At 43.8% G+C, this 26,015-nt stretch overlaps 1 protein-coding gene across 1 annotated transcript in view; it reads right to left on the minus strand.

The window, feature by feature from the left end:
• COLGALT2 (collagen beta(1-O)galactosyltransferase 2) overlaps positions 1-26,015 on the minus strand; it is a 79,438-nt gene that overhangs the window by 11,247 nt on the left and 42,176 nt on the right. The window contains exons 2-7 of the mRNA XM_054979346.1: positions 23,294-23,404; positions 21,320-21,437; positions 18,843-18,977; positions 13,246-13,450; positions 6,209-6,328; positions 2,902-2,978 (exon numbers count right to left, since the gene is read on the minus strand). Coding sequence (XP_054835321.1) covers positions 2,902-2,978; positions 6,209-6,328; positions 13,246-13,450; positions 18,843-18,977; positions 21,320-21,437; positions 23,294-23,404 — 766 coding nt within the window. The remainder of the gene's footprint in view (positions 1-2,901; positions 2,979-6,208; positions 6,329-13,245; positions 13,451-18,842; positions 18,978-21,319; positions 21,438-23,293; positions 23,405-26,015) is intronic.

Consider the following 26,015-nt stretch of genomic DNA (forward strand, 5'->3'; position numbering starts at 1 on the left):
TCTGGAAATCAGGGGGCGGGGCCACCAGCCATGTGATCATTTTTGCCAAGGGCAACCCACTGAGTTCCACCACCTCTTTACCCAGGAAAAAAAACCCTGAGCAGAATCCATCATCCACGCAGAGAATCCTATCAGCAGCTATCTTGTTTAAACGTGGGAAAGTACACTCCATCCTACAAAACTAATACACCACTGGAAGGAAAAGTCTGCTGGGAAGTACCTTGCCCAAGACAAACTATTCAGTGTCACTGAACACACAGTTGAGGATCCTTGGGCTGCACTTGTGGCTCAAAGGCAAGCAAGAACAAGTGCAGCCTTGAAATATGGGGAGAAGCAACACAGAGCCGGCGGTGCTGCAGCATTTCCTCCAAACAGGATGCAAATAAATAAGGGTGGGAAATCAAATAACAGCCACATAAGGAACAGCACATTTTAAAAATATCCATCAGACAGACAGGATAGGCTCCAAACACAGTGTGCTCTGCCACACAGCCAGGCACTGTTTCTATATTTAATTACATAAGCCATGTAAATAGCGAGGACTGGCCAAGCTACAGTGCAATCCTAAGCAATCCTTAGAAGAGTGTAACTTTGCTTATGATTGTACTATTAGGACCCTGGCTCCTTCCGGCCCCCCACCCGATTTCAGTAGCCCCATCACTTGTGCCTAGACCTTTCCTGGCAGCTCTTCAGGTACTTAATAGACCCAAGAGAGGTGTTATCCCAATGCTTAAATAATGCACAAAAGAGCTCTATCAGCACTCTTCACCCGTCTCTATCTAGACAGTATTTAAGTACAAACCAGTGGTTTTGTAACCATGGGACAGGTCTTCTTCGGGGGACATGCTTATGAAAGTCCTGGGATGAACAGAATCCAAAGGCATGTTGCACTTTCTCCTCCAATCTGGTTAGCCCGAATGTCCACTCGGCCCCAAGCAGCTGACTATTATTGATACTCACTGGATGTGATGGGACTGCCTGCACACTTACTGTCCTGTCATCCCAGTGTGATTTGGAAAGAGAGGAACGCAGAAAGAGCTTTGTCCTCAGGGATGCTCCTTGTGCAGCTCTTAAGAGGGGCATCAGAGATAGCCTGCTTCTAATAGCAAGTGTGGGATTGTTCTCCTAGTCAAGAAAGGCTTGTGTGCAGTAGATCACATGACCGCATACAAGGATCTCTGCACATTTCCCTGCAATACAGATTATTGGAGCTGTTGAAGATTCCAGAAGGTGACTTAAAATAAATCTTGGGCTGTGTATACATTATACAGATCAAGGTGTCTGTCTTTTTACTTGTGTGATGTGATTCCCTAGTTAACATTAGTTGCCATCCTCAGTAGAACTGTATTTGGTATGCATTGCTGTTTGCTTTGAAGACAGCATTCAGCATCTTCTTATCCCAATCTTTAAGAAAGGGAAGAAGGATGACCCGGGAAACTACAGGCCAGTCAGTCTGACTTCTGTTGCTGAGGAGATATTAGAGCAGATTTTAAAGGGCTCAATCTGTAAGCATCTGAAGGACCGCTCAGTGATCCAGAGAAGTCAGACCAACCTGGTTTCCTTCTTTGATTGAGTGACGAGCTTACTGGATCGTGGAAACTTTGAAGTGATTTACCCGGATTTCAGTAAAGCTTTTGATAAGGTCCCCCATGACATTCTAATGAGTAAACTGGAAGACTGCGGACTGGACTATAGGACAGTTCAGTGGATAGGGAACTGGTTAGAGGACCACACCCAAAGAGTGGCAGTCAATGGTATTCCATCAGATTGAAGGGAGGTGTCCTGTGGGGTGCCACAGGGCTCGGTTTTGGGCCCAGTACTTTTCAATATTTTTATCAATGATCTGGATGAAGGGGTAAATGAGCTACTCGTTAAATTTGCTGATGATACCAAATTGAGAGGAGTGGCAAACACCCAAGAAAATGGAGAATGACGAGAATGATCAGGGGCCTGGAGACTGAGCCCTACGAGGAAAGGCTGAGGGCCTTGGGAATGTTTAGTTTGGAGAAGAGGAGATTGAAGGGGGACATGGTTGCTCTCTTGAAGTATTTGAAGGGCTGTTATTTGGAGGAGGGCAAGGAGCTGTTCCAGTTGGCAGCGGAGGGTAGGACCTGAAACAATGGGCTTATATTACATGCACAAAGGTACTGACTGGATATTAGGAAGAACTTTTTCACAGTCAGAGTAGTTTAAAGGTGCCTAGGGAGGTGGTGAGCTCCCCCTCACTGGTAGTTTTCAAGAAGAGGCTGGATGAATATTTGTCAGGGATGCTTTAGGCTCATCTTGCATTAGGCAGGGAGTTGGACTAGAAGGTCTGTATGGCTCCTTCAAACTCTGTGATTCTGTGATTCTTTTGATTTGTGCGGTGGCCTCACGGATCACCTCAGAACATCACTTTCAGATAATTATTTAAGTATCACCAATGTATTGGGAAGTGGCAACTTGGCCTCACTCTGCTCAAAATCAAATATCAATTACTAGATCTAGAATAAAAGTATAGATCTCAGAAGCAAGACCCCTAGACACTTGCACACACAATGCAAAAAACCAAAGGTCCCTGCAAGCCATTTAGGCCACGTCTTTGATGCCTAAAATCAAGTGGCCACCAATTTAATTAAACAACAGCTACTTCCAGATTCTACTGGGACTGCCCTGTCCTTTTTCACTCAAAAACACTGAACACGTGAAGGTGCCTTCTTGATCACTGGTCTATCCAGATCAGTGTCTGTGACTAGCAATGACTCCCCAAGATCTTGGGTCACATCACCTGTTACCTGATCCTTTTAACTGGAGATGACAAGGACTGAGCATGGAGCCTTCAGCACCCAAAGAACATGCTCTACCCACTAGGCAGCAGTCCATCTCCAAGTTGGTCCACAAGGACAGATGCTATTTTATTACCTCATCAAATCCCATCTTGTCTGGGTGTTTTGGAGGAACTGTGACATAGTCAGAGGGTTCAATTGTTGGACGGTCAACTGAAAGAGACGACAAGCCACTGTCATAAATTGTTAATAAAGAAATCCTTGAAGTTGTTCAACTTGGAACAAAGGGCTGTCTGAGCAAAATGAAGGTTATATTCAGCTTCTCATTATGCTGGGCTGCTCAGTCAGAAATAAGTGTTACTGCGTCTAAAAGATCTTGTTTTTAGGTAAGTAAGTATACATCAAAATACAGCCTTATAGTGCAATCCTACACAGAATTACTGCTGTTTACATCCACTATGGGCTTAAACCGGAGTGACTCGGCTATAGGATCATGTATGCTCATCTATTATAACTACTGAATGCTTAATGCAATAACCAAAAGATATGGAAAAAGATAACTGAATTTCAAAAGCACAGTACCAGATAGGATTGCTACATCCGCTAGAATCTCTCTTTGTGTGCCTGACTTGGGCATGAATGATGGTGGGACACCTGAATTTTTGAAAGGCTATCTTAGGCTTCTAGTTCTGATATCTTCACAAATGAGTTTGATCAGGGCTTTTTTTCAGGGGGAACGTGGGGGAACGGAGTTCTGGAACCTCTTGAAAATGGTCACATGGCTGGTGGCCCCGCCCCCTGATCTCCAGACAGGGGGGAGTTTAGATTGCCCTTGGGCATTCTAAACTCCCCCCTGTCTGGAGATCAGGGGGCGGGGCCACCAGCCATGTGACCGTTTTCTCCAAGGGCAACCCACTGAGTTCCACCACCTCTTTTCCCAGAAAAAAAGCCCTGAGTTTGATGCAATTTTGTGAAAATGGTCACATCTGCCTACATAGGTAGGGGTTGCCTAGCAAATGTCATGAGGGTAGGGGGCAGGGACAAGGGGGGATGCACAAATGATGTTGCCAATATCACCATGTCACGTCTGGATTGTACCAGGTAGCTCTAGGTTTTACCACAGCATTTCCAGAGATTCCTAGAGCTATCCTTTGTCACTTCTCGGTTGTACCCCAAGTGACATAGTGACGTAGTTGACATCGCAGTTTTGCAACAGAGTTTGCTGGAGGAAGGCCTCAGCTTCTTCACTTCCCTCTGTAGTCCCAAATTCCCCTCGAAATCCTGTTCTTTGGCAACACCTGTCCCTCAAGAACAAGATATTGCAGGGGGGGGTGGATTTCATAGTGGGAGGCCTGGCAAGCCTGCTATATGGGGGGGCCCGCATTTGGAAGGCTCATTTTGCATCTAGGCTCAGTTTATTCTTACAACTTAGGAGGGTACTGGGAGAAGGGTTGCCAACTCTGGGCTGGAAAATTTCTGGAGATTTGGGGGTAGAGCCTGGGGAGGTTGGAATTTGGGAAGGGAGGATCCTCAGCTGAATATAATGCTGCGTCCACCCTCCAAAGCAGCCTTTTTTCTCCAAGGAAATCAATCTCAGTAGTCCAGCTGGAATTACCAGTTGTAATTCCAGGAGATCTCCAGACACCACCTGGAGGCTGGCAACACTTACTGGGAGGAAGAGGCAATAACTATCTCTCTGTTCCCTTTTCAGAAGGCTGGTCTTTTGGCCAGGCCCTTTACACTCAAGGCAATGATTTTACTGTTCTCAAGATGGCACGGCTCTTGTCATTGTCCTGTCCTAACCAACTGGGCTTGTGCCAATGGGTAGAACTTGTTGCAATAGACAGGTCAGGCTCAAGGCCTGCTCATGCACTGCAACCCAGTCTCAAACTGGTACTAAGAATCATTGCTTGCAACAGCATGCAGTTTAAAGTAGGCTGGGTGAGAGAGGGAAACTGCCCCCAGCATCAATTTTGGTGTCTTAGTTGCTTCAAGCTAATCAGATTCCCTCATAAACATGCACTTCTGATCCTGACTACTAGGGCTGCCAGCTCCAGGTTAGGAAATTCCTGGAGATTTGGGGTACAGCCAGAGGAGAGGAGGGGGGAACCTAAGCAGGATATAATGTCATAGGGTCCACCCTCCAAAGCAGCCATTTTCTCCCGGAGAACTGATTCTTGTAGACTGGAGATCAGTGGTAATTCTGGGAGATCTCCAGGCCCCACCTAGAGGTTGGCAAGCCTAATGGCAATCCAAGCTGGCATTAATCATGGTTAGTGCCAGTGCAGATATAAAAGTACGTCATGCTTAAAGGACACGTTGAAAATGGTGGGGAATTTATGGATGAGGTGGAAAGGAGGAGAGAAACAGGCCCCATTTCTCCAAGCCCAGATTAGAAACCTGTTTAAAGTTAATCAGTCAACGTTGTATACAGTCCTCTGTCTGCATATGGAAAAAATTAGGTGCCACATTATCATAATATTTATTTAATATCCTTGAGCTGTATCCCATGTTTCAAAGCTCAGAACTGTGCACAAAGATTAGACAATCCCACTTGCTTTAAAAATAAATCAACGATTAAATTAAAAACCTATATAATTTACACAATTAACAGATAATGGCCATTTCCACACAGGCTATATGCTTCCCCACAGCACTGTGGTACAGTCCTGGGGTTTCCTCTGATCTTTCTCAAACTTGCTTTATTGCAAAGTTTTGGGAAAGGACTTAGCAAAGCATGGCTGGTTGGCTGCTACTGTATAGGTGGGAAAGTTTGGATTTTCCCAGTTCTACCCACATAGCAATAATTTCCCTTGCCCTTGTTCCTGCAGGGGCCACTAGAGCTTTTCCATTTTTTCAAAAAAATTGGCAATTGAATATTGTTAGAACATTATAACAATCTTTGTATCAGGTTCTTTGAATTCCTGGCTTTCATATTAAAATGGTAAGTCTCTAGCCCCTTTTGTTGTGGAGAAATAAGGGGAAAGGCATGTCTTCACAAAGAAAGCCACTACAGACTTTTTTTAAAATGAAAGCAAGGAATTCAGAGAACCTGATACACAGATTATTTACTGTTCTAACAATATTCAATTGCCATTTTTTAAAAAAAATTGAAAAACTCTGCTGATGTGGTAGAAATGGCTGCTGGCAGTGGACCAGGGAAGAAAAGTTACATGGACACCTGCCTTATGAAAGCACTGTTGCGGCAGTGCTATTTTGGCTGCTGCAGCAGCAATGTGGAAACCATACAAGCCTGTCTGCCCCTGGAAAACACCCATCTACTGGAGAATTAAAACTTCTTCGTGCTTGACCTCTTATTCCTTTGTTCGTAACACCAGCTCAAGCAGCCACACAAGCAAAGGGGAATCCTGAAACATTGCAATTCCAAATGACAGCTTGCAGAGCCCTGAAGGGAACCTTCCTTGGATGCTGAATATACTTACTCATTGCCTCAATCAGCACATGCACAATGTTGTCAATGTCGTCCTCCAGCATCTGGTGAGGTTTCAGGGGCACAGGGAGGAAACCATAATGCTCTCTGTTGCAGAGGTACATCTGAATGCCTGGGGACAAAAAGCGAGGGGGGGGGAGGCAGAAATGTGAGGTAGGCCCTCCTGCTGAGGCAAGGGTGGTTGCCATGGGAATGGGCCGTGACCTCTTTCAGAGTGAGTTTTGGATTGGTGTTGGAGGCAGAACATAACCTCCAGCTAATCCTTCCTAATCAGTCAGTACAACACAAGAAGTGGCATGTCCCATCCTACAGAGCTTGTTATCAGGTCTGAAGGTCACAGAGGCAAGCCAGCCTCACTCTATACTAGGCACTGAATGCTTTCCACTGATCCCTGTCCACAAGACGACAGTCTAGATTTTTAAAAACAAAAGGGAAGGAGAAGGACTCTGAGGCACTTTGGTTGTGAATACAAGGAAGCAAATAAGAGAGGTCCAGAAAAACCCAAACAGTGAAAGTTGGAAAAGAATAGACTGAGTCAAAATGGATGATCATAGAGGGGGCAACACAAGCAAGGGGGAAAACATGAGTTTTTAACGGTCTTAAATGAAGACAAGGGTTTTTCCCCCTGCTTTATTAGGGCTCTCTCACACACTCTGAGCATCTTGAGGTTCTCCCTCATGCTGGTCTTACCCTGGCTTCAAAGAACACACACTGAAAAATGAGCTGACAACAGGACGGGCTCAAGAATGGTTCCCCCTCACCCCAACCACTAAGATCAAACAAAAGCTGCTAAGAACTTCATGCCCCCTACGGATCTTGTACAAAGTAACTGAGGACCATGTGTGGTGTGAGCTGACGTGACATGACATGATGTTGGAACTCATTCCAGACTTGGAACACTAACACACTATTTGGTCCTAAAAATAGCTGGCGTGGGGGGGACACTCACTTACCCACCCCCACCCCTGGCATTTTCCCAGTTGGAAATGCCCTCCCTAAGGAGGCTTTAAGCTGTAGAGTTGAAAAAAGACGGGCACGTGTACCCATCTTTTCCCTTTTCGGTGTTTAAAGTAGCCTAGGGAGGGCATTGCCTAACTGGGGAAATGGTACAGGGAGGGAAAGTTAATTTGCTCTTTTCCCTTGCACTGTAGTTCCACCCTCCAGATCATGCCCCCTCCCCCTAATTAGGGACAAATGACATGTTTCTGCGTTTTGGAGAAATGGTTTGAACGTGGTACAAAGACGTGGTACAATGTTGGAATTAAAGCAAAGCCCTATGTTCCATAGGCAGCCTTCATACCTGCTATCCTTCAGCTATGACTGTTCCCAGGGCTTTTTTTCTGGGAAAAGAGGTGGTGGAACTCAGTGGGTTGCCCTCGGAGAAAATGGTCACATGGCTGGTGGCCCCACCCCCTGATCTCCAGACAGAGGGAAGTTTAGATTGCCCTACACACCGCTGGAGCAGTGTGTAGGGCAATCTAAACTCCCCTCTGTCTGGAGATCAGGGGGCGGGGCCACCAGCCATGTGACCATTTTCAAGAGGTTCCGGAACTCCGTTCCACCGCGTTCCAGCTGAAAAAAAGCCCTGACTGTTCCTATTAAACATTTCCCACAATGCTTTGAACATACAATTCGTATGTGAATGTGAGTATGCAGTATTAGAGGTTAAGACAACTTTCCTAAAAGCAACTTTTGTGTCGCAAGGACAAATTCAACAAGTACACTTTCCTCATCACTTAGTGATGACCAAGGGAAAAGCGAGACCTTTTGAATCTCTCCTTGCCATATAGCAACTGAAGGGATAACAATTGCTGTTCCAAGCAGGGGTTGATTTTAGAAATCCTTTATTCATCTGAAAATTTGCTGAAAAAGACAAATCTACACAAATCTGAAAAATGTATGCCCCACGATATTGCATTCAGACATTTATAGTTCTACTTGAGATCCTGGTTTGATCTAGTTACCCTGTACAGTGTATGCAAATCGCTGTCATCTTTATTTTCAAGAATCGTGCATTGTACAACTATAAGCCTAAAATCATAAGCATGCAAATCATTATACTGAATGTACGTAGTGAGAAAGTCTTGCACACTGCATTTTATTTTTGTTAATAAAACTTCCAGGGTGATCTCTGCCTTGTGTTCTCTAAATTTATAAAACAAAAATGTACCCTTAGGAACTCATAGTGGTTAAAACAACATAGGGAGCGTTCCAAAGCAGGTCTACTCAGAATTAAGTCCCATTTCATTCATTGGGGCTTACTCCTAGGAATGTGTTCTCAGGACTGCAGCTGATTTTGTGTTAATTGATCCTGAATATGCACTCTTGGTTAAGGGCATAAAAGTGCCTTATGGATCAGGCCATTGTTCTTGGCACTTATTCCATCGTTCTTCGCAGAAATCCCAACATCGGCAAGTTGTCCACCAGAAATTGGCCAATGGCAGGCCCATAGTTATGCCACATCAAAAATAGGCTAAGCCCCTTGACTGAATTCCAAGCTTCTTTTTAAAAACTAAGCCTTTCTTCATTGCACAAATTCAAGGAAAAATGTACAAGCACTGTTTTCCAATTGCCTGTGTAAAGGAGTACATGCATCTGAGCATGTGCAAAATGCCTTTTAATCACTGATGAATAACCCCTGTCAAGCTTCTGTCTCCAACTCCCCTCCCCCAACTCTGATATTAGGACTAAAGAGACGTAATAGGTTTAAACTCCAAAAGCTCTCACACATCTTCAGTGTGCACATATTTTAAGAAGTACAGGCTTTCACCCCCACACCTTTAGACGGATCAAGTCTGTCCAAGTAATCAAGTTCTGGAGAGAATAAAACAACTGCCTAAACTCGTTTCAATTGCTCCCATCTCCAAATTAAACACGTTTTTATATCCTAGGGCCTTTTTTATCCATTACTCAGCGGCAAATCTGGGTTTGCAACTGAAAGAACGCTCCATAGGAAGCCACAGCCAATCTCATATACAGTTATCGTGTGTACATAAGAGAAAAGGGTATACGTGTTTGCAAACACCAGTTTTTCCGGATGCTGCATTTGTACCTGTTGCATTAAAATATCTTTGGTAAACAGATACATTTAATTATCAGTTGGAAAATAGACTTCTAACACAGAATATGCCATGGTGGCTGCAAAGATGGCATTGATTAGGCAACTTGGAAGAAATTCACACCTCCTTCGTTGACAGAGGGGTTATTAAAAGTTCTGGCTTGGAAATGGAAGTTTTGGTGGATAAAACAAGAAAAGGGAATCACGTCTGTTACTGTAAGAATGCTGCAGACAAATGGAATCCATTTATTGTTTGTTTTCAATACTGCTAAAATTGGTAGGCCATGAGATACGCTTATATTAATAATATATACGGCATTTATTTACTACAATACAAAGATTTTTTAAAAACCACAATATACAAATATATGCTAAGGATAAACCTTGCTCAATGTTTTCAACATAAATCTTGTCCTTGGAAAATATCACCAGGTTCAGGGATTCAACGCTACACCTCAGTGTATCACACAACACATGCCTCTCGATTTAGGTACTTGGGCTAAGATCCAGGAAGGGGGGGGGGACAGCTGGAACTTGGCTTGCTATTTTGCCTCTGTGAAAACATTAAGCAAAGGTCTGGTTGCAAATGTGATTGTCTACTGCAGATGCAGGTACCATCTATGGTTCCAGGCCTTGGTCGTTAAGTCAGAGGCTGCCAAAGCCAATGGAAAAGAGCTTGAGTAATGGCAATGGGCTGTAAATCAGATTCCCAGTTAAATCAACAGCAGCCCTAAAAAGCTGCAAACTGAATCAGGACACTCTCAAGCTATCATCCAACGCAAAATAAATACGTTCCATTTTTAAAATTTTGAAATATTCAAGCTGAAGAGTTGAAAATTAAGTTCCACTCAGACATGACATGCTGAGCCAGAGGCCCCCGATTATTAATAGCAGAACCCCCCATGGTATTTGTAGTTGCTACGGAAAGGGCTCTTACGCGTCTGCCCCATTATGAACTTCTCCCTGCAGGCAAACCAGCTGACTGGAATCCTTGCCAAACCACCGCTCAACTGTCAGGTGTCATTATGGGAAACGGATAAAAAGATATCCTGATGTTAATGGATTTGGCAATGATTTAATCAACTCGTACATCCGCCTCCCTCATTCCCCAGACTATGACCTGCTTTGCCTTGTAAAAAACATTCTATGGCCATTTCAAACCAATTGCTCCAACAGCATTGGGCAATGTTTTTATCCTTAATATTTCCATCATAATTCCTTTACTCAGAGGTGCCTTGAAACCTTGGTTAAGGATAAGTCCAGAACATTACCCAATGCCCAGTTACATGAACAGCATGGCTTCCAGCATTTCACAGAGGGACATGCATGTATACTAATCAATACCAAGTATCACTCTGTTGCACCAATATAGATAAAAGCACATGGCAATAATCAATACTAAGCAATACCAGGCCATGTACTTGTATTCTAGATGAACTTTCAAACTTTGCATAAACCGTCTGTGTGTTTTTTTCTAAGTGTTAGGTAATTCTAATAGGTGTACTTTAATCTTTTGACAGTGAATTAAAATAGTGGACTCTATCGAGATTCATGTTCCTCTATCAGAGATTCAACCTATAGTGATCTCTTAACAACTCTTTCTGACATTTCTCAGAGATTTACAGTTTTGTTTTGCAAGTTTGAGTATAACGTCATTTTTTACTAATTGGAAGGTTATACAATAGAAACTATTAATATTCAATTAAAGATCAGACCAATTATCGTTTGTTTGTGCTATCACGTGAATAGATCTTAGATATTTGCATATGATAACTTATAAAAATGCAAATTCAGATAGAATGTCAGAGCTCTGATGGAAGAAATCTCTGGAGAGAATTTAGGTGAGAATTTGTCTTTAGGCATTTCATAGAAACTTTGATCATGTTAAACTTGTTAATTAGGAACATGTTAATTAGGAAATGTTAGTAAACTTATTTCTTATTGCCTTTGTGTTCTGTTTTTATAGGATTTGTATTAATAATCATTTATATTTTAATTACTTGCTTTATTAAAAAACGAGGGTGTATTTTCAATAAAATGAAATAAACTCTAGACAGGTGTCTGTGTGTTTGATAAGGAGCTGCAAAGCAATATCGAACCCTATATAAAATGAATGTACTGATAAACAGGTGGTTCAAAGAGCTTAGCTGTTTGACAGGTCTGAAAACTAATTGCTGAAAGCTTTCCAAGAGAAAGATACATCTTTCTTTTGGTTAGTGAAAGCTTGGTTCAGACATGGGCAAAAGCTTGTTACAACTCCCTTTCAGCCCTTCATATGTTGCAGAGCATTCTTCTCAGCTCATGGGCAGAGGATGACTGCTTATGTTGGAGATGCACCAGAAAGCTTTCTGCTGCATTGCCCTACCTCAAGCCAACCAACTGACTGACCACCTAACCAACCAAAGGGGCTTGTAGCGGCTTAGAGGGAAATGCAGGTGTCCACGCCTACTGACTTTGCTACCAACAATGAGATGTTCATGGCAGAGTTTAAATGTAGAGTGTGGGAATGAACACAGAAGTGGCACACACCTTGGTTTCCTCTTTTGATTTAGGAAATCCATCCATTTCTGTCTGTTGGGTGGGGTCAACCTTGCTCCCAGCAGTAATAATTAAAAAAAAGTAACACAATATGGCGTGTGTGTGGGGGGGGGGGGGTTGGCCAAATGTATTGGTGCATGACATATCCTTGACTATGTACTACACGTTTTTACGTGCAGCATGCTGAATTCATTTAGAGCTTTTAATATGTAACATGAAATGAGGTGAGAGACTGGTATCAGTTCTTGTTGGCACAACTTCAAACTCCAGGTGAAGATGAAATATTTGTGAATGCTCCCGTAAATAAAACAACTTCCTTTACATAATTGTTCATTAGGGACAAACTCTCTCCTTAACTGCTAGTTTACAATATGTTTTTTTAAAAGTAAACTTCAGAGTAGAGGTGGGCATGAATTGTGAAAAAACGAACCGTGCGGTTCATGGTTTGTGCATTTTCACAAACCACGAACCACGAACTTCCACAAGCTGAGGCAAGTTCACGAAGCAGTTCGTAGTTCGTGGGGTTTAAATTCTCCTTTCTGTGCCCCTTTGCCAGGAGTTCCCAGCCGGCCAGCCAAGCCCCACCCACAGTTTAAATGGCCATTTCCCTGCCGCTCAGAGCGGCAGGGAAATGCCCATTTAAACAGCGGGGCTTAGCTGGCTGGCCGGGAACTCCCAGCCATTTAAACTGCAGGTGGGGCTTGGCTGCCCGGCTGGGAACTCCTGGCTGGGCAGCCAAGCCCTGCTGTTTTAAATGATCAGCTGCTTGTCAGGGATCTCCTCAGCAAGCAGCTGATCCGCAGGTTTAAATGCCCCTTTCCATGCCGCTGCAGCACGGAAAGGGGCATTGCTTTTTAAAACGAACCAAACGAACCAGCAGACCAGTTTGGAAGTTCGTGGAAACAAACTTCCACAAACTGCTGGTTCATAAACCATGAACTGCGCCGGTTCATGGTTCTTTTTGGTTCATGTTCCGTTTTGTGCCCATCTCTACTTCAGAGAGAATTCTAAAAATTTCAGCCTTCCCCATGCAGGCTGATCAGAAGTCTATCACCTTTGTCAGGCACCTCATGAACAGAATGCCTCTCACTCTTGTCCTGTGTTGATTTAAAAATAAAGTAGACAAAAGGGTAGCAGTTCAAGACATTCCTGATTAGTTTCTGTGTGTGAAAGGACAGGTTGCATACTACATGGTAACTTAGTATTACATGCATGCTCTTTAGAGACAAAATACATTCATCACCATGGCTATCTAGAAATGTCTTATTCTTGAGCTATTAAAAAGCACCCCAGCGTAGTTCTCTATGTAATTCACCTTGAGTCTCAGTGAGAAAAGTGGACTATAAATAACATAAGTAGTCTCTGGGCCCATGATGCTGTGTATTTCATAAAATCTACCATGTTTTTCCGTGGGGGTTGTTCACAAAGCCTACCTGCTTGGCGACTTGAGAAGGCAAAGACAATGATGTCATCAAAGGTCCAGGTATAGTCTTGATGTGGGGGATAAAACATCAGCTGATCGGAGGCCTCTTTTCTCAGATCGATCAGAAACGTGGAGTGAACCATCGGGACAGCAAAGCAACCAACCCTCTTCCATTCCCTGATCAGGACGTAATCTGGTGTTCTCTTGTAGTAACCCTAGAACAAAAATAGCTCACCACTTATTTATATGAGAGGGACTGCCTACCAGAACCTTCAGACCCAGTTCATTTCTGCTAGCAGCAAACCTTTGAGGTACCCAATCTGCAGGTCTGTTTGAACATTGTGCACTGGAGGCAAAATCATCTCACACACACACACCGCCCCAATATCCTTACACTTCTTTTGGATAGGCAACAAAAGATATGATGTACTATCTGTGGTTGATCAGTGATCTGGCTAAGTGTGTGCTATACTACCACCACCAAGCTTGCTAAGATTTCTTGGGTCTGAACACTTAACTGGGGGCACTTCAGGTCTGACCTCAAGGGAATATCCATAATTACGGCTGCTTGAGCGACGAACTCCACAACAAAAAGGAATAGCATGCCATGGAAATACCCCATACCAGGATTGCTTTACCCTCAACTGGAGCTCCAAAGTGCCATCTGGCTCTCCTGCTGCTCTGCAAGGGTTATGCCCTGCGGTGCTCCTAAGCTCAGCTTTCATCTGCTGCAGGCAAAGCAGCAGGGTCAACTCAGCCCGCTGTTGTTCCATACAAACCTGTCAATATTTGCGTTGTGCTCCCTACATGCCACACTGGGAGCAAGTTCCTAAGCAGCCTTTTGCAAAATTGGTTTCCTGGTGTGGAAAGACGGGGTGCTGGAGACTTGTGATGCCTTTTGGAACAGACTCGTTAATGTACAAAAAGTATCCACCGAGCAGGTAGAAAGCAAGCATGGGCACAGCACAAGCCAAAACCCTCTCCCCCATCGCCACCAAAGGCCAACAAACAATTTTTGAGAGCCAGAAGCTGCCTGATAACCACTCCCAGCATGCTCAAGCCTTTTCTCTAAACAGAAATCTTTGCAGTTCACAAAGCACTTATCTAGCAACATATTCAGACAGCGGGGGATCAAGTCACAAAGTAAAAAGTCTTTGTGATCGCCAATGATGGCTACATGTGAATTTCCAAACTGAGCAAATAGCAACTCCCCAGGGCCATTTCTGTTTGTGAAAACTACTGGGTGGGAAGACGCTGAAGCCTTTCTGCATGTACACAACGGTCACAATCAAAATACACTCCCCCCCACCACACACAGCTGAGAGGCAAAGAACTCCTGGCATACATGTGAAACAAAGTTTTTCTGAATAGTTTCAGGTGGGTAGTCATGTTGGTCTCTCTGTCATGTTGGTCTCTTCGTCACATGCATGTGACAAAGAGAGTTGTGGTTCTCGAAAGATTATGCTACAAATAAGTTGGTTAGTCTTAAAGGTACTACTGGACTCTTTACTATTTTGCAATTACAGACTAACACAGCTAACTCCTCTGGATCTATGTAGAAGAGTCCTTGCGTTGTCCATTAGGCATTTGTATCATATTAACTGGCCACAATGTGACAAAGCATCGGTGACCAATAAGATGCTGGAGATCCACAACTGGATCTTTAGACATCCTTATTAAAAGCAGCCATGGGATTATTTATTTCCATTGATTTATGTTATTTATAGTTTGCCTTTCTCACTGAGACTGAAGGCGGACTACGTAGTCTAAGTCAATACGATCAAGCAGAAATCTGATACAGAGCTGAAACGATGCTGAAATGAAACATAATTGACATGACATATTAGGTAACCTATGCTTTTATGTACAGAGACTAATAGCAACTTGACTGGAGGTTTCTGTTGGGAAAATGTTGCAGGGAAGACCGGCAACCCAGTCCAAATTGCTATCTCATCCTGATGGCTGCTTTTAAAAGAAAATTAAAGATGCCTGGAGATTAGAGAGGGGCACAAAATGGAACACGAACCAAAAAGAACCACGAACCAGCCCGGTTCGTGGTTCGCGAACCAGCGGTTCGTGGAAGCTCCTTTCCACGAACTTCCAAACTGGTCTGCTGGTTCGTTTGGTTGGTTCATTTAAAAAAGCAGTGCCCCTTTCTGTGCCATTGCCAGCCAGCCAGCCAAGCCCCGCTGTTTAAATGGCCATTTCCCCACTGCTCTGAACAGCGGGGAAATGGCCATTTATAGAGCGGGTGAGACTTGGCTGGCTGGTCAGGAACTCCTGGCCGGCCAGCCAAGCCCCGCTGTTTAAATAATCAGCTGCTTGTCAAGGATCTCCTCAACAAGCAGCTGATCCGCGGGTTTAAATGCCCCTTTCTGTGCCACCACTAAGCGGCATGGAAAGGGGCAATTAAACCCCAGGAACTACGAACCACAAACCAGTTCGCGAACTTGCCCCAGTTCAGGGAATTTTGTGGTTCGTGAAAACACACGAACCACAAACCACATGGTTTGGTTTTTCCGCAGTTTGTGGCCACCCCTACTGGAGATCCAATCTCCGTTCCACTGGAAATGCTCCAGCATCTCATCTGTAGAAGCTACTGTTACCAAACAGGACCCTATTGTCTGTCATTATGCACTAAGTTGTACAAAATGGAGGGAGAGGGTTTTACATGACAGGGAGAATGTTTGCAACAGGTTTTTTTTTTTTTTTACATTTCACACTCTTTTTATGCCACTGGCTTATGTGAAATTGATTGGGCCTTCTTATCAAGGATGAGATTCCTCCATGAGGACATAATAATTCTGGTATTCCTGGGCCAGGAATTCAACTGAGAGATTTGGCATTTTTTAAAGCCATATAGGAAAACCAGGACAGATCCTAAGTCTCTGCATATCCTCACGCCTGAAAAACATTCTGCCACCCTGGCCTGGGCATGCACTGGCAATTATGTTTGTACTAGTCATGTTACCAGCATTTTCAGTGATGGAAACAATTGCCTAAGAGTCCATCCTGAAAAAGCACAACTTTCCAGCTTACTGCCAAGATGCGGAAACAGGCTGACCCAGACCAAGGCACAGCTAAAGATCATTCCAAATACTGAGTCACCCAAAACAGTCACACTGAAGTGGAGTCTTCTGACTAAAGGTGAGCAGGCAGTTTGTTGCCATGATTTGCTTTGCGACCTCCCATACATTGTGGGTTTGTTTGGAAGGGGTGCTGCTTATCAGAAACATACCCTTGGACATTTCTGTAAGATTAACCAACTGATAAATATAAGGCTGGACAGCAAGAAGTTTGGGCTACTCCTGCTTCCGAAAACCACTGCAGCACCATTGCTTCAGCTGCCTGGAGCTCTCAGGCTATACGTCAGTAATTAATCTCCAGAAGGGAAAACTGATGAAATAAGAATGAAATAACTGCACCGGGAGTGCTTAAAAACAAAACAAAAGTAGGAGCAGCAGGAGAGAAAATTCTGCATGATGTTTTTCCTTTCTGGAGATTTTCTTCTTCATGAGCTACAGTACCTGCTCCCCTCCTCACCAAAAATGGATGATGCTGGGATATTGGAAAGTTGTGCTAAACTTGGTGGACTAGGAATTATGAACCATAAAGGTTATAGACCTCTCAGATCCAGTTTTCTGTCTGTACAATGAGAGTAGAAACAACATCCACTCAATGGGCTGTTAGGAGAAGGTGGTAGTGGAGAGTGCCATCAAGTCATAGCTGACTTATGGCAACCACTTCTGGGGTTTTCAAGACAAGAGACTAACAGAAGTGGTTTGCCATTGCCTGCCTCTGCATAGCAGCCCTGGTCTTCTTTGGAGGTCTCCCATCCAATTGTTAACCAAGGTCGACCCTGCTTAGCTTCCAAGATCTGATGAGATCGGGCTTGCCTGGGCAATCCAGGTCAGGAGAAGGAAGGGAAGAGAATACTATTAAGTACAATATATATGAAATGCATAATTTTAAAAACGTACTGTTTCAGACAATCAGATCAGGATAGCATCAAAGTTATTCCATAACAGCAACTGCCACCATCTGATAGAAGGCAAAGTACTGGGCCAAAGAACGCAACATTGACACAAGCTTTACACTTGTTATGGGCTTGTTTTAATGATTATCCCTAATTACCAGCAAATTGCCTGGACTCCAGGGCCTTGCAGTTGACAGGTAAATAATCAGTTGGCAGCCCTGGCCTGCAAATGCTCAGCGAGTAAGCATTTTCAGATGACAAGCTAATGCTAATTGTTCACATACTGTACTGAAGTAAAATACTGCTGGTTGATTTTAGGCAGCTAACAAAACAGAAACTAGACTAAATGAAAGAGGCCTCCCTACCTCATACGCAACAGTGAATCTGCTTGAGCTGTTAATTTACTTGCATGTCCAGAGCCACTCTATGCTTTTGTTATATTTTTTGCGCTTCCTTCAGAAAGGCTTAGAGTGTCCAGTCCAGGCACTGACCAGGCAGAGACCCACTAGTTGCTCACAGACCATTCTCACGTATGTGTGGTACTATTATAACAGGAACTACAGGGCTCTTATTGTGCTTGGGTTTGTTTTTTACCCTAAAGTAGACTGGAGATGGGGGTTGGTAATACGTCTTCCTAGTACTGCTGTGGTCTTAATTCCTATCAGACACGCCCCCCCCCCCCCGCCAACCGCCAACCCACATGGCTGCTTCTTACAGCTAAAGTACAAATTAGGGAACCTGATGACAGATTCGCAGCATCATGTAGGGTCTCTCTACACGAGACGCCTTGGCATATGTTCGTCAAGTGTAGGGAGACACAATGTTAACTGGGAAGCATATTATAAAAGGACAGAGCCGGAGGCAGAGGAGATTGCTCCTCAGAGGGTTTGTAACATTCATCTTCGACTTCCTGAAGGCTCTGTCAATTTAACTGGAGCTGCCTTCTAGAGCCAGTCTATTATAACAACAACAACAACAACAACAACAACAACAGATTTATATACCCCCCTTCAAGACAACTTAATGCCCACTCAGAGCAGTTTACAAAGTACATTATTATTATCCCCACAACAATCACCCTGTGAGGTGGGTGGGGCTGAGAGAGTTCTGAGAAGCTGTGACTGACCCAAGGTCACCCATCTGGCTTCAAGCGGAGTAGGAAATCAAACCCGGCTCTCCAGATTAGAATACTGCCACTTTTAATCACTACAGAGGGCAGCAAGGAATGGGAATGGGCTGGAGCTGCCTTCTAGAGCCAGGCTTGGACCTGGAGAGGTTATAATGGGCTGAAGTTTCCATTCTGGCATTTCACAGCCCCTTTACAACTCATTGTATAGCAAAGCCTTTGCCCTGCTGCTGGCTCTGTCTTTTAAAACTACACTTCTTGGCTAACACTGCATCTCCCGACACATGTTCTTCATGTGTCAAATGTCTCATGTAGAGAGACTCGTAGAGTTTGGCCATTGTTTCGTCCCTTGTTAGCACTGTCTCTCCCATCTCCTCTTGTTCCAACATTTGACTGTTAAGTTCCTTGGAGTAGGGACCTTTCTACTGTTATCTGCTCACCTATAAAGCTCCATTTACATCGACACTGCTGTACAGATAAGTAATAATATAGTAACATTGCTTGCCTGAGGAGTCATTCCACACCAGAAGTTTGAGTAGAGATTGCGTGATTCAAGCATTGGTGCCACAATGGTCTTGTTCTCCGCTATCAACAGATTCAGCACTTCTGGGTTTGTCAGGAAGTTATCAGAATCGATGAACTAGAAAAACAGTGAAGACATTGGCTTGGATCTGATGATGTGCATACAGAAACATAAACAAATTGAGCACAATACACGTGCAAAAGATCTTGGGCTACACCTAGCACTTTTGTCTCTATATAATTTAGGGCCCAGAAATTGGTAGTATAGAATTTTGTGCAAGTGGAAAGTCATGTGGGGATACAGTAAGTTTGACAGTGCAAGTGGCTGCCACAAGCATCCTCTTGCATTTCCATTTGTGCAAGAGCTCTAGCACAAGTGGAAATTTTGCACTGGAATCAACCCAATAATGCGAGATTTTGTTCCAATCAGGTTGTGGGGACAGGCTGTCTGGAAGAATCATTTTTTTAAAGAGCCTTAGTTATCCTGAGCTCCTGGGATACAGCAAAATGAACAAGTAAGTAGAGACTTCCACCACAAATCTATCAGCATTAAGCTAACCAACATTTACACTGGACTCCAGCCAATGCAAACATTGGTCAACTTTACAACTGCTTATATGTGCACACCAACAAGTGACGCTATTTAGTAGGTGATCACCACCGAACTGGAATGGAGACCCTGTCCTTATTAACTCCATAAACAACAGCAAAAACCTCCAAATATTTTGTACCAGGCCCGTAGAAATAGTCCAAGGCTGGAGCCATTAGAGGGCAAGAACTTAAAACGAGATACAGCTGAACCTTGCTTGGGCCTAGCATGGAACAACTGTGGTAGTAATAAGAGGATTTATCCCAGCAGGATTAGAGTGCATGTGCCTCACCAAAGAAAATGCATCTAGGATAAGAAGCAGCTGGACTTTCAGGCAAGTTTAAACCCTAACATCCTTCTCTTTGGAACTTAACTACTGAATAAGTGGGAAGAGAGTGTAAATTTGTATTGAGGCTGCACCTTAGAGCTCCCTTAGGCCTTTTGGCAACAGCAATATTGAGTTATAGATACTATCCATGAATCCAGCAAGGGATGGTTGTGTATTAATTTTGTTACACCTAAATACAACCACACAGTTCTTCAATGGTGGATGGTTGGCTGGCTAAAAATTCACTCTTCATCTATATGAATACCTCCTTACTAGGGTTGCCAGATTCCCTGTACTCCCAGCGGGAGGTAGGGGCCCCAGCACCTACCTTTTGGGTGTTTCCTTTGCGTGCGTACGCACCACCAGCCCTGCACAATAACGTCAATTCCGGGAAGTGATGTCATCACACAGGCCATGGTTCAAATTGGCCGAATTGGTCTGGAACAGGTTGCTGCAGCGTGGGGGAGCACTCCCCATCTGGCAGCGGCTGGATCTGGGCTGTTTCGGGCCTGAATTGGGCCGAATTGGGCCCGAAATGGCCTGGATCAGGCCCAAATTGGCCTGGTATGGGCCGCTGCCATGTGAGGGAGCACTCCCCCACCCAGCAGTGGCCCAATCCATGCCATTTCAGGCCCACAGGAGCACGCTGCGCCGCCCAGGAGCGCGCCCATGAGGCCCATACTTTCCCCATCAGCCAGGTAAGGGGGGCGGGGGTGGAGGGTGGGAGTAGGGGATCCCCTGCCCCCAGTGGGGGACTGGCAACCCTACTCCTTACACAGGTACTTACCCTACTCTTCTTTTGCCTGAACCCTACTCCTTACACAGGTATTCACTTGAACAAGGAGAGGTAGAGAATCCAGGTTACAGAGCACGTTTAGGAATCTTAAAGGTGCATCCTAAACAGAATTTTTGTAGCAAGCCAATTACAAAGTCACATTCAACCCATTCTGGTCAGATGTACAACCTTCTCTTAAGTACTGAGCTCAGGGAAACCTGTTCTTCCTATTGGCTGACCATGGTGACAATCACGAAGCCCACCCACGAACAGTTTTTCAAGCAAAATAAAACTCACTTTTTAAAAATGAAAGATGCCCAACATTTTAGTACATAAACTTCCCAGGTACCTGGATTTTTTTAAAGAAAGGCAAGAGACGGAAGTGTGAAAAAGGAGAAATCAGCATTCGAATTGGAAAGGTGTCATTTGAAAAGTGAAGGTAGGTGAAAGCTAAGCTTACCCAACAGCAGGGAGAACAAACGGCCCAACCTATTAAAGGACTGATGGTTGGAAACCTTCATCCTCTTCCATTACTAGGAAGAAGAGGACAGGGTGATAGATTTAGGAAAGAGGATTTCTGAAGCTAGGGAGAACAAAGGTACCTATATCCCAAAATGCTACAGATACAAAAACATTTTACAGTGAGGAGAAACTTCAGTAAAATTGCCCCCCCCCCTTTCCCACTCAGAGGAAGATTTTTTTTTTCTTTGTAATATTCAGTTTGGCTGTTTTTCTTCTTCTCTTTTGTCAACAACCTGGAACTCTTACCATGATGTAGTCAGACCATTTTTCTCTGGCAGTTCTCAGAGCCGCCTGCCGCAGCTTCATCACGTGGGTAAACCTGGAGTTCGGCCAGTGTTTGGGCCCAATCTCGTCTGGATAAGACCTACAAAACATCAGGCAAAAAGGGGGGGGGGGAATATTGCCTTGCAGTGTTACACACACTAATTCATGCAGGTCTGCCCAGTAATATTTCCTTTCTGACTTCAGTGTTTTTAAAAAAGGAGAAGAAAAAGCAAATATACTCAGTCACCTTGAGTGCCCCAAAAAGTAAGAGTAGAAGAAGATTTCTGAGCAAAGAAAACGCTCGCTGATTTATTTTGGGAGTGTATACCCAGGACTCAGTAGGACATGCAGCATCACTGCACTTCCTGTTCCGTGTCTGCATTAAAAGGAACCTTGTTTAAAAAAAAAAAAAAGATGGAAACTTTTTTCCAGGTTTGCATAAAGCTGCTTGTATAAAACAAAATGGTGATTAACTTAAGAAATTCATGACCATAAGGTGTAGCGAGGGACCCATCTAACTTTGATGGCTTTTTAAAAGAAGGATTAGAAAGATTAATGGGGAGAAGACCATCCAGGACTATCACTCGCATGCCCAGCTTGTCGTTGAGCATGCAGAGGCATGTGGCTGCCCACTGATAGAGAGTACTGGGCCAGGTGCCCTTGGTATAATGCAGGAGGGCAACTGTTATTGGCACTGTCTTGCTGACATTCCATTTTCCTTCTCCTTTCTGACAAGGAAGGTTAGTGTGTTTAGAATGTTGGATGAGGATCTGGGAAACCCAGGTTTGAATCCCCACTCTGCCTGGAAGCTCCCTGGGTAATCTTGGGCCAGTCACACGCTCTCAGCCTAACCCACCTCACAAGGTTGTTGTGAAGAAAAATAGAGAAGGGGAGAATGGCGTTGTAAGTTGCTTTTGGCCCTCACTGAGGAGAAAAGGGAGGTAAAGCTATCTAAATAAATAAGCAATGAAATGCTCAAACAAGCAGCCCTGGAATGCATGGCAAACCTGGCTTATCCCTATGAAATACAGGTTGAGGGAGGCACTCTTTTTTTCATGGTTAAATTTTGAGTGCCACTTTACATAACACAAGATCAATGGGAGAAAAATTAATCCCTTGAGAAGCATTTACTGTTTAAGGCAGAGTTCTGAAAAGATGGAGGTTGGCTTCCCTAAGACTGAAAGTTCTCTGATTTACATACTTATCCTGAGAAATGTATGTTCAAACTCTAGAAGACAGAGAAGCAAGTACATTTTCATCACAAACCAAGTGTCATAGCAGCCAGGTATTAAATGTATATCTGGTTAATCTAAGCCAATTATACTAACCCACTGGAGTTGATTCCATATGAAAACAGAACACATCCCCAAATGGTTGTAATAGTACCTTCAGCAAGCTTTGTATTTGCACAGTACTCTTGCTGCATAACTCCAAAGCTTTCTAACCAAATATATTTTATCAATCTTTTGGCTGCCAGCAATTAGTCCCAACTGACATATCAAGAAGACTTCATTGGCTTAACAAGTTCTCACTAAGTAAGGGTTTGACTGGCAGGCACAGGTGGGGTGCTAGCCCTTTTCAGAGCAGACAGAGTGGGAAGGGTAATGGCATGGGTAATATGACTAAATATTGCGGGGGGAGACACAACACAGGCCTGCCATTTTAAGCAGCCCCAGGTTGAATGTCAAATCCAGTTCTACCAATGAGAGGACCCAGAAAACAACATGTGGGAAGGGCAGGACAAATGAATTGCCATTCCTCTGCCCCCACCCCTAATGTCTTCTACTGTGCACATTTGAGAGGCAAGACAGTTGGAGAGTGTCTTTCAGCTTCGTCCTTCCCGCTTCCCTGCTAGGGGTAAAGTAGCATCGCAGAAGAAATTCCCTAACACCAAGGGAGCTGAAGTTTATTCCTCTCATTACTTTCACAGAGAAAACCCGGTGTTCCAGTACTCACTGAGGGTTATCCATTGGCCTCCACTCCACATAGTGATACAGCTTCTGTACATTCTTCAACCACTCTCTCAGGATACCCGTTGTGTTGTCAATGTTGTGGTCTGTGGCTACCCTAAAGTATGAATACACAGAACGATAACTCTACCTTCACAACCAAGATCATTTCAGAAAGGCCCCTGCTGGTCGGCAACTGCAGCTCTGTCATTGCTACCGTACATTGTTTGAGGGCCAGAGCTCTATTTTGAATCACAAACATGCACATATGTCCCTTCCAACCAACCTCTAGCAGCATCCTAAAATGGTACTAAGTAGGCACAAGTAGTATCAGTCATTGTATCCATTTTAGTTAGGAGTGCAAACTTTTTAATTACTTAAAATCAGAGCCAAAACATCAAGTTTTAATTAAGCAGTCAGCACAAAGCTATCTTTAGGTACAAAGGTGTAGAGTCCATGTGGTATAGTGAAAGTCCTAGACGGAGATCTAGGAGATCAAAGTTCAAAACCCCTCTCTACTCAAGCTCACTCGCGGACCTTGGGCCGGTCACACTCTCAACCTAACCTACCTCACAGGGTTGTTAGAGGATAAAATCAGAAACGGAAAATCACAGAAGCCATTCTAAAAGCCTTGGAGGAGTGGTGGGATAAAATGTACTAGAGCAGCATTTCCTGGCCTGTGGGTTGGAAATCTGTATGTGCTTATTACTGGTCATTGGGTAATCCAACATTGTATATGAAATATTATAACTTGGTATGTATTTGTTATGCAATCTGATATTCAGACTTTTAAATATTTTTAATTGTTGTCCATGTATACTCTCTATAATAAATACTTGTAATTTTGTATATTTTGGTATAGTTAGCTTGACCCTCTCATTTCACTCACTATTTAGGGTTGAGTTTTTTCTCCTCCTCACCCCCTGTGGGATGGAAAGCCTATGAAAGTGGCTTCCAGGCTTTTGCAGTTTTATTGCTTTGTTCATGCTCTGACATGAACGTTTGGTGGGTCATCATACACTTTGGAATTGTGAGTCACTCTACCAAAAGGTGTAGTAGACCAATAGGTTACAAGAGGGAGGACCTCCAAGGGTGGGGAAATCCCATCCCCTCTTACTAGTCCCTGCTTCCCCCTCTCTTGCTCTGTCTCTTTTTAACCCTTCCTTGCTCACATACACTCTTGTTCTTCTCCCTCTCCCTAACCTGCCCGATTACCTGTTTTATTCCACCGTATTCAACTCAGCCAGTCATCCTGTTTCCTGCTCCCTCCACAAACCACCCAATTTACCTGTTCCCTCTACCTTCCTCAGCACACTCAACTGGCCCACCACCCCTGTGGTTTTTTCTGTCCCAGTGATTCCACCCCACTTTAAATATTTCGCGCAGAATGATGAGTTGCTAAGAAACCAAACATGCAGCTGGAATGATTTTCCCCACATCTGTGTATGCCCAGGTGTTACTTTCTTGGAGTTTTTAATCCTAATATTTTACATATTTTTCATATTCATACTTTTCATATTTCATATTACCCAGCTATGCAGAAAAATATGTCCCAGCCCTAGATGCCTTCTATTGCAGATTTTCTTTCATCGGCCTAGAAAGGACACTCGCACTATCACATGATTACTATCAGTGTTTGCTGTGCACACTGCATAAGCACATTGTGACTTTATATTACATTTTAAATGGGATGTACCTATAACCCGAAGAGCCCCGTGGTGCAGAGTGGTAAGCTGCAGTACTGCAGCCCAAGCTCTGCTCATGACCTGAGTTCGATCCTGGCAGAAGCCGGGTTCAAGTAGCCAGCTCAAGGTTGACTCAGCCTTCCATCCTTCCGAGGTCAGTAAAATGAGTACCCAGGTTCCTGGGGATAAAGTGTAGCTGACTGGGGAAGGCAATGGCAAAACAACCCGGAACAAAGTCTGCCAAGAAAATGTCATGATGCGACGTCCCCCCATGGGTCAGTAATGACTCGGTGCTTGCACAGGGGACTACCTTTACCTATCTTTACCTATAACCCACTTCAAAGATGGGATGCACAGAATAAAATAAAGCATGACTTGTCCTAACCTCATAGTGTAGCAACTTTTAGCCTGTTCTTTATTATAAGGAAGGCCGAATACACTTCTAAGGTATGCTAATTGCCTTATAATTTTTTATTTGAAAAAAATAGGCCACTGCTGGCTATCATTTCACTATTGAAAAATACAGGGGGGGGGCAACTGTTTGTCAGCAATCTGTGCTCCATGTGTACCTTTCCATTTTGCTTAAAGAAACATACAGTATATCTATAGGTCCAGAAAAAATGTTATTCCATGAAAGGGCATCCTTTTATGAATTCTGCATTTCTTGTAATATACATATAGCACTTCACATACCAAACTATACCAGCCAATAGCGATTCTGCCACTGATTTGTGACAGCTTCACACTGTCACTTTAGGTCTCTCTCTCTCTCTCTCTCTCTCTCTCTGTGCGCGCACGTGTGTGTGTGTGTAAAAGGATGCAACAGTCTCTTATGAAAATGAAAAACTTGCTCTAGAGAGGAATGACAAGAACGTTTAGCCACCAGCAAAGCAATTCAAATATATAATGAGGCAATTCAGTTGGCTGCCTTGTTGCCCTCCTCCATTCTTTAGGAAGCATAAAAGGCCAATTCACAAACAAAAGGGGGTTTCTTTGTGGGAAGTCACTCACATAAATGCAGGACATTCGCCTGAAACAATGACA

The sequence above is a fragment of the Eublepharis macularius genome, chromosome 5 (assembly GCF_028583425.1).
Source record: "Eublepharis macularius isolate TG4126 chromosome 5, MPM_Emac_v1.0, whole genome shotgun sequence".
NCBI lineage: Eukaryota > Metazoa > Chordata > Lepidosauria > Squamata > Eublepharidae > Eublepharis > Eublepharis macularius.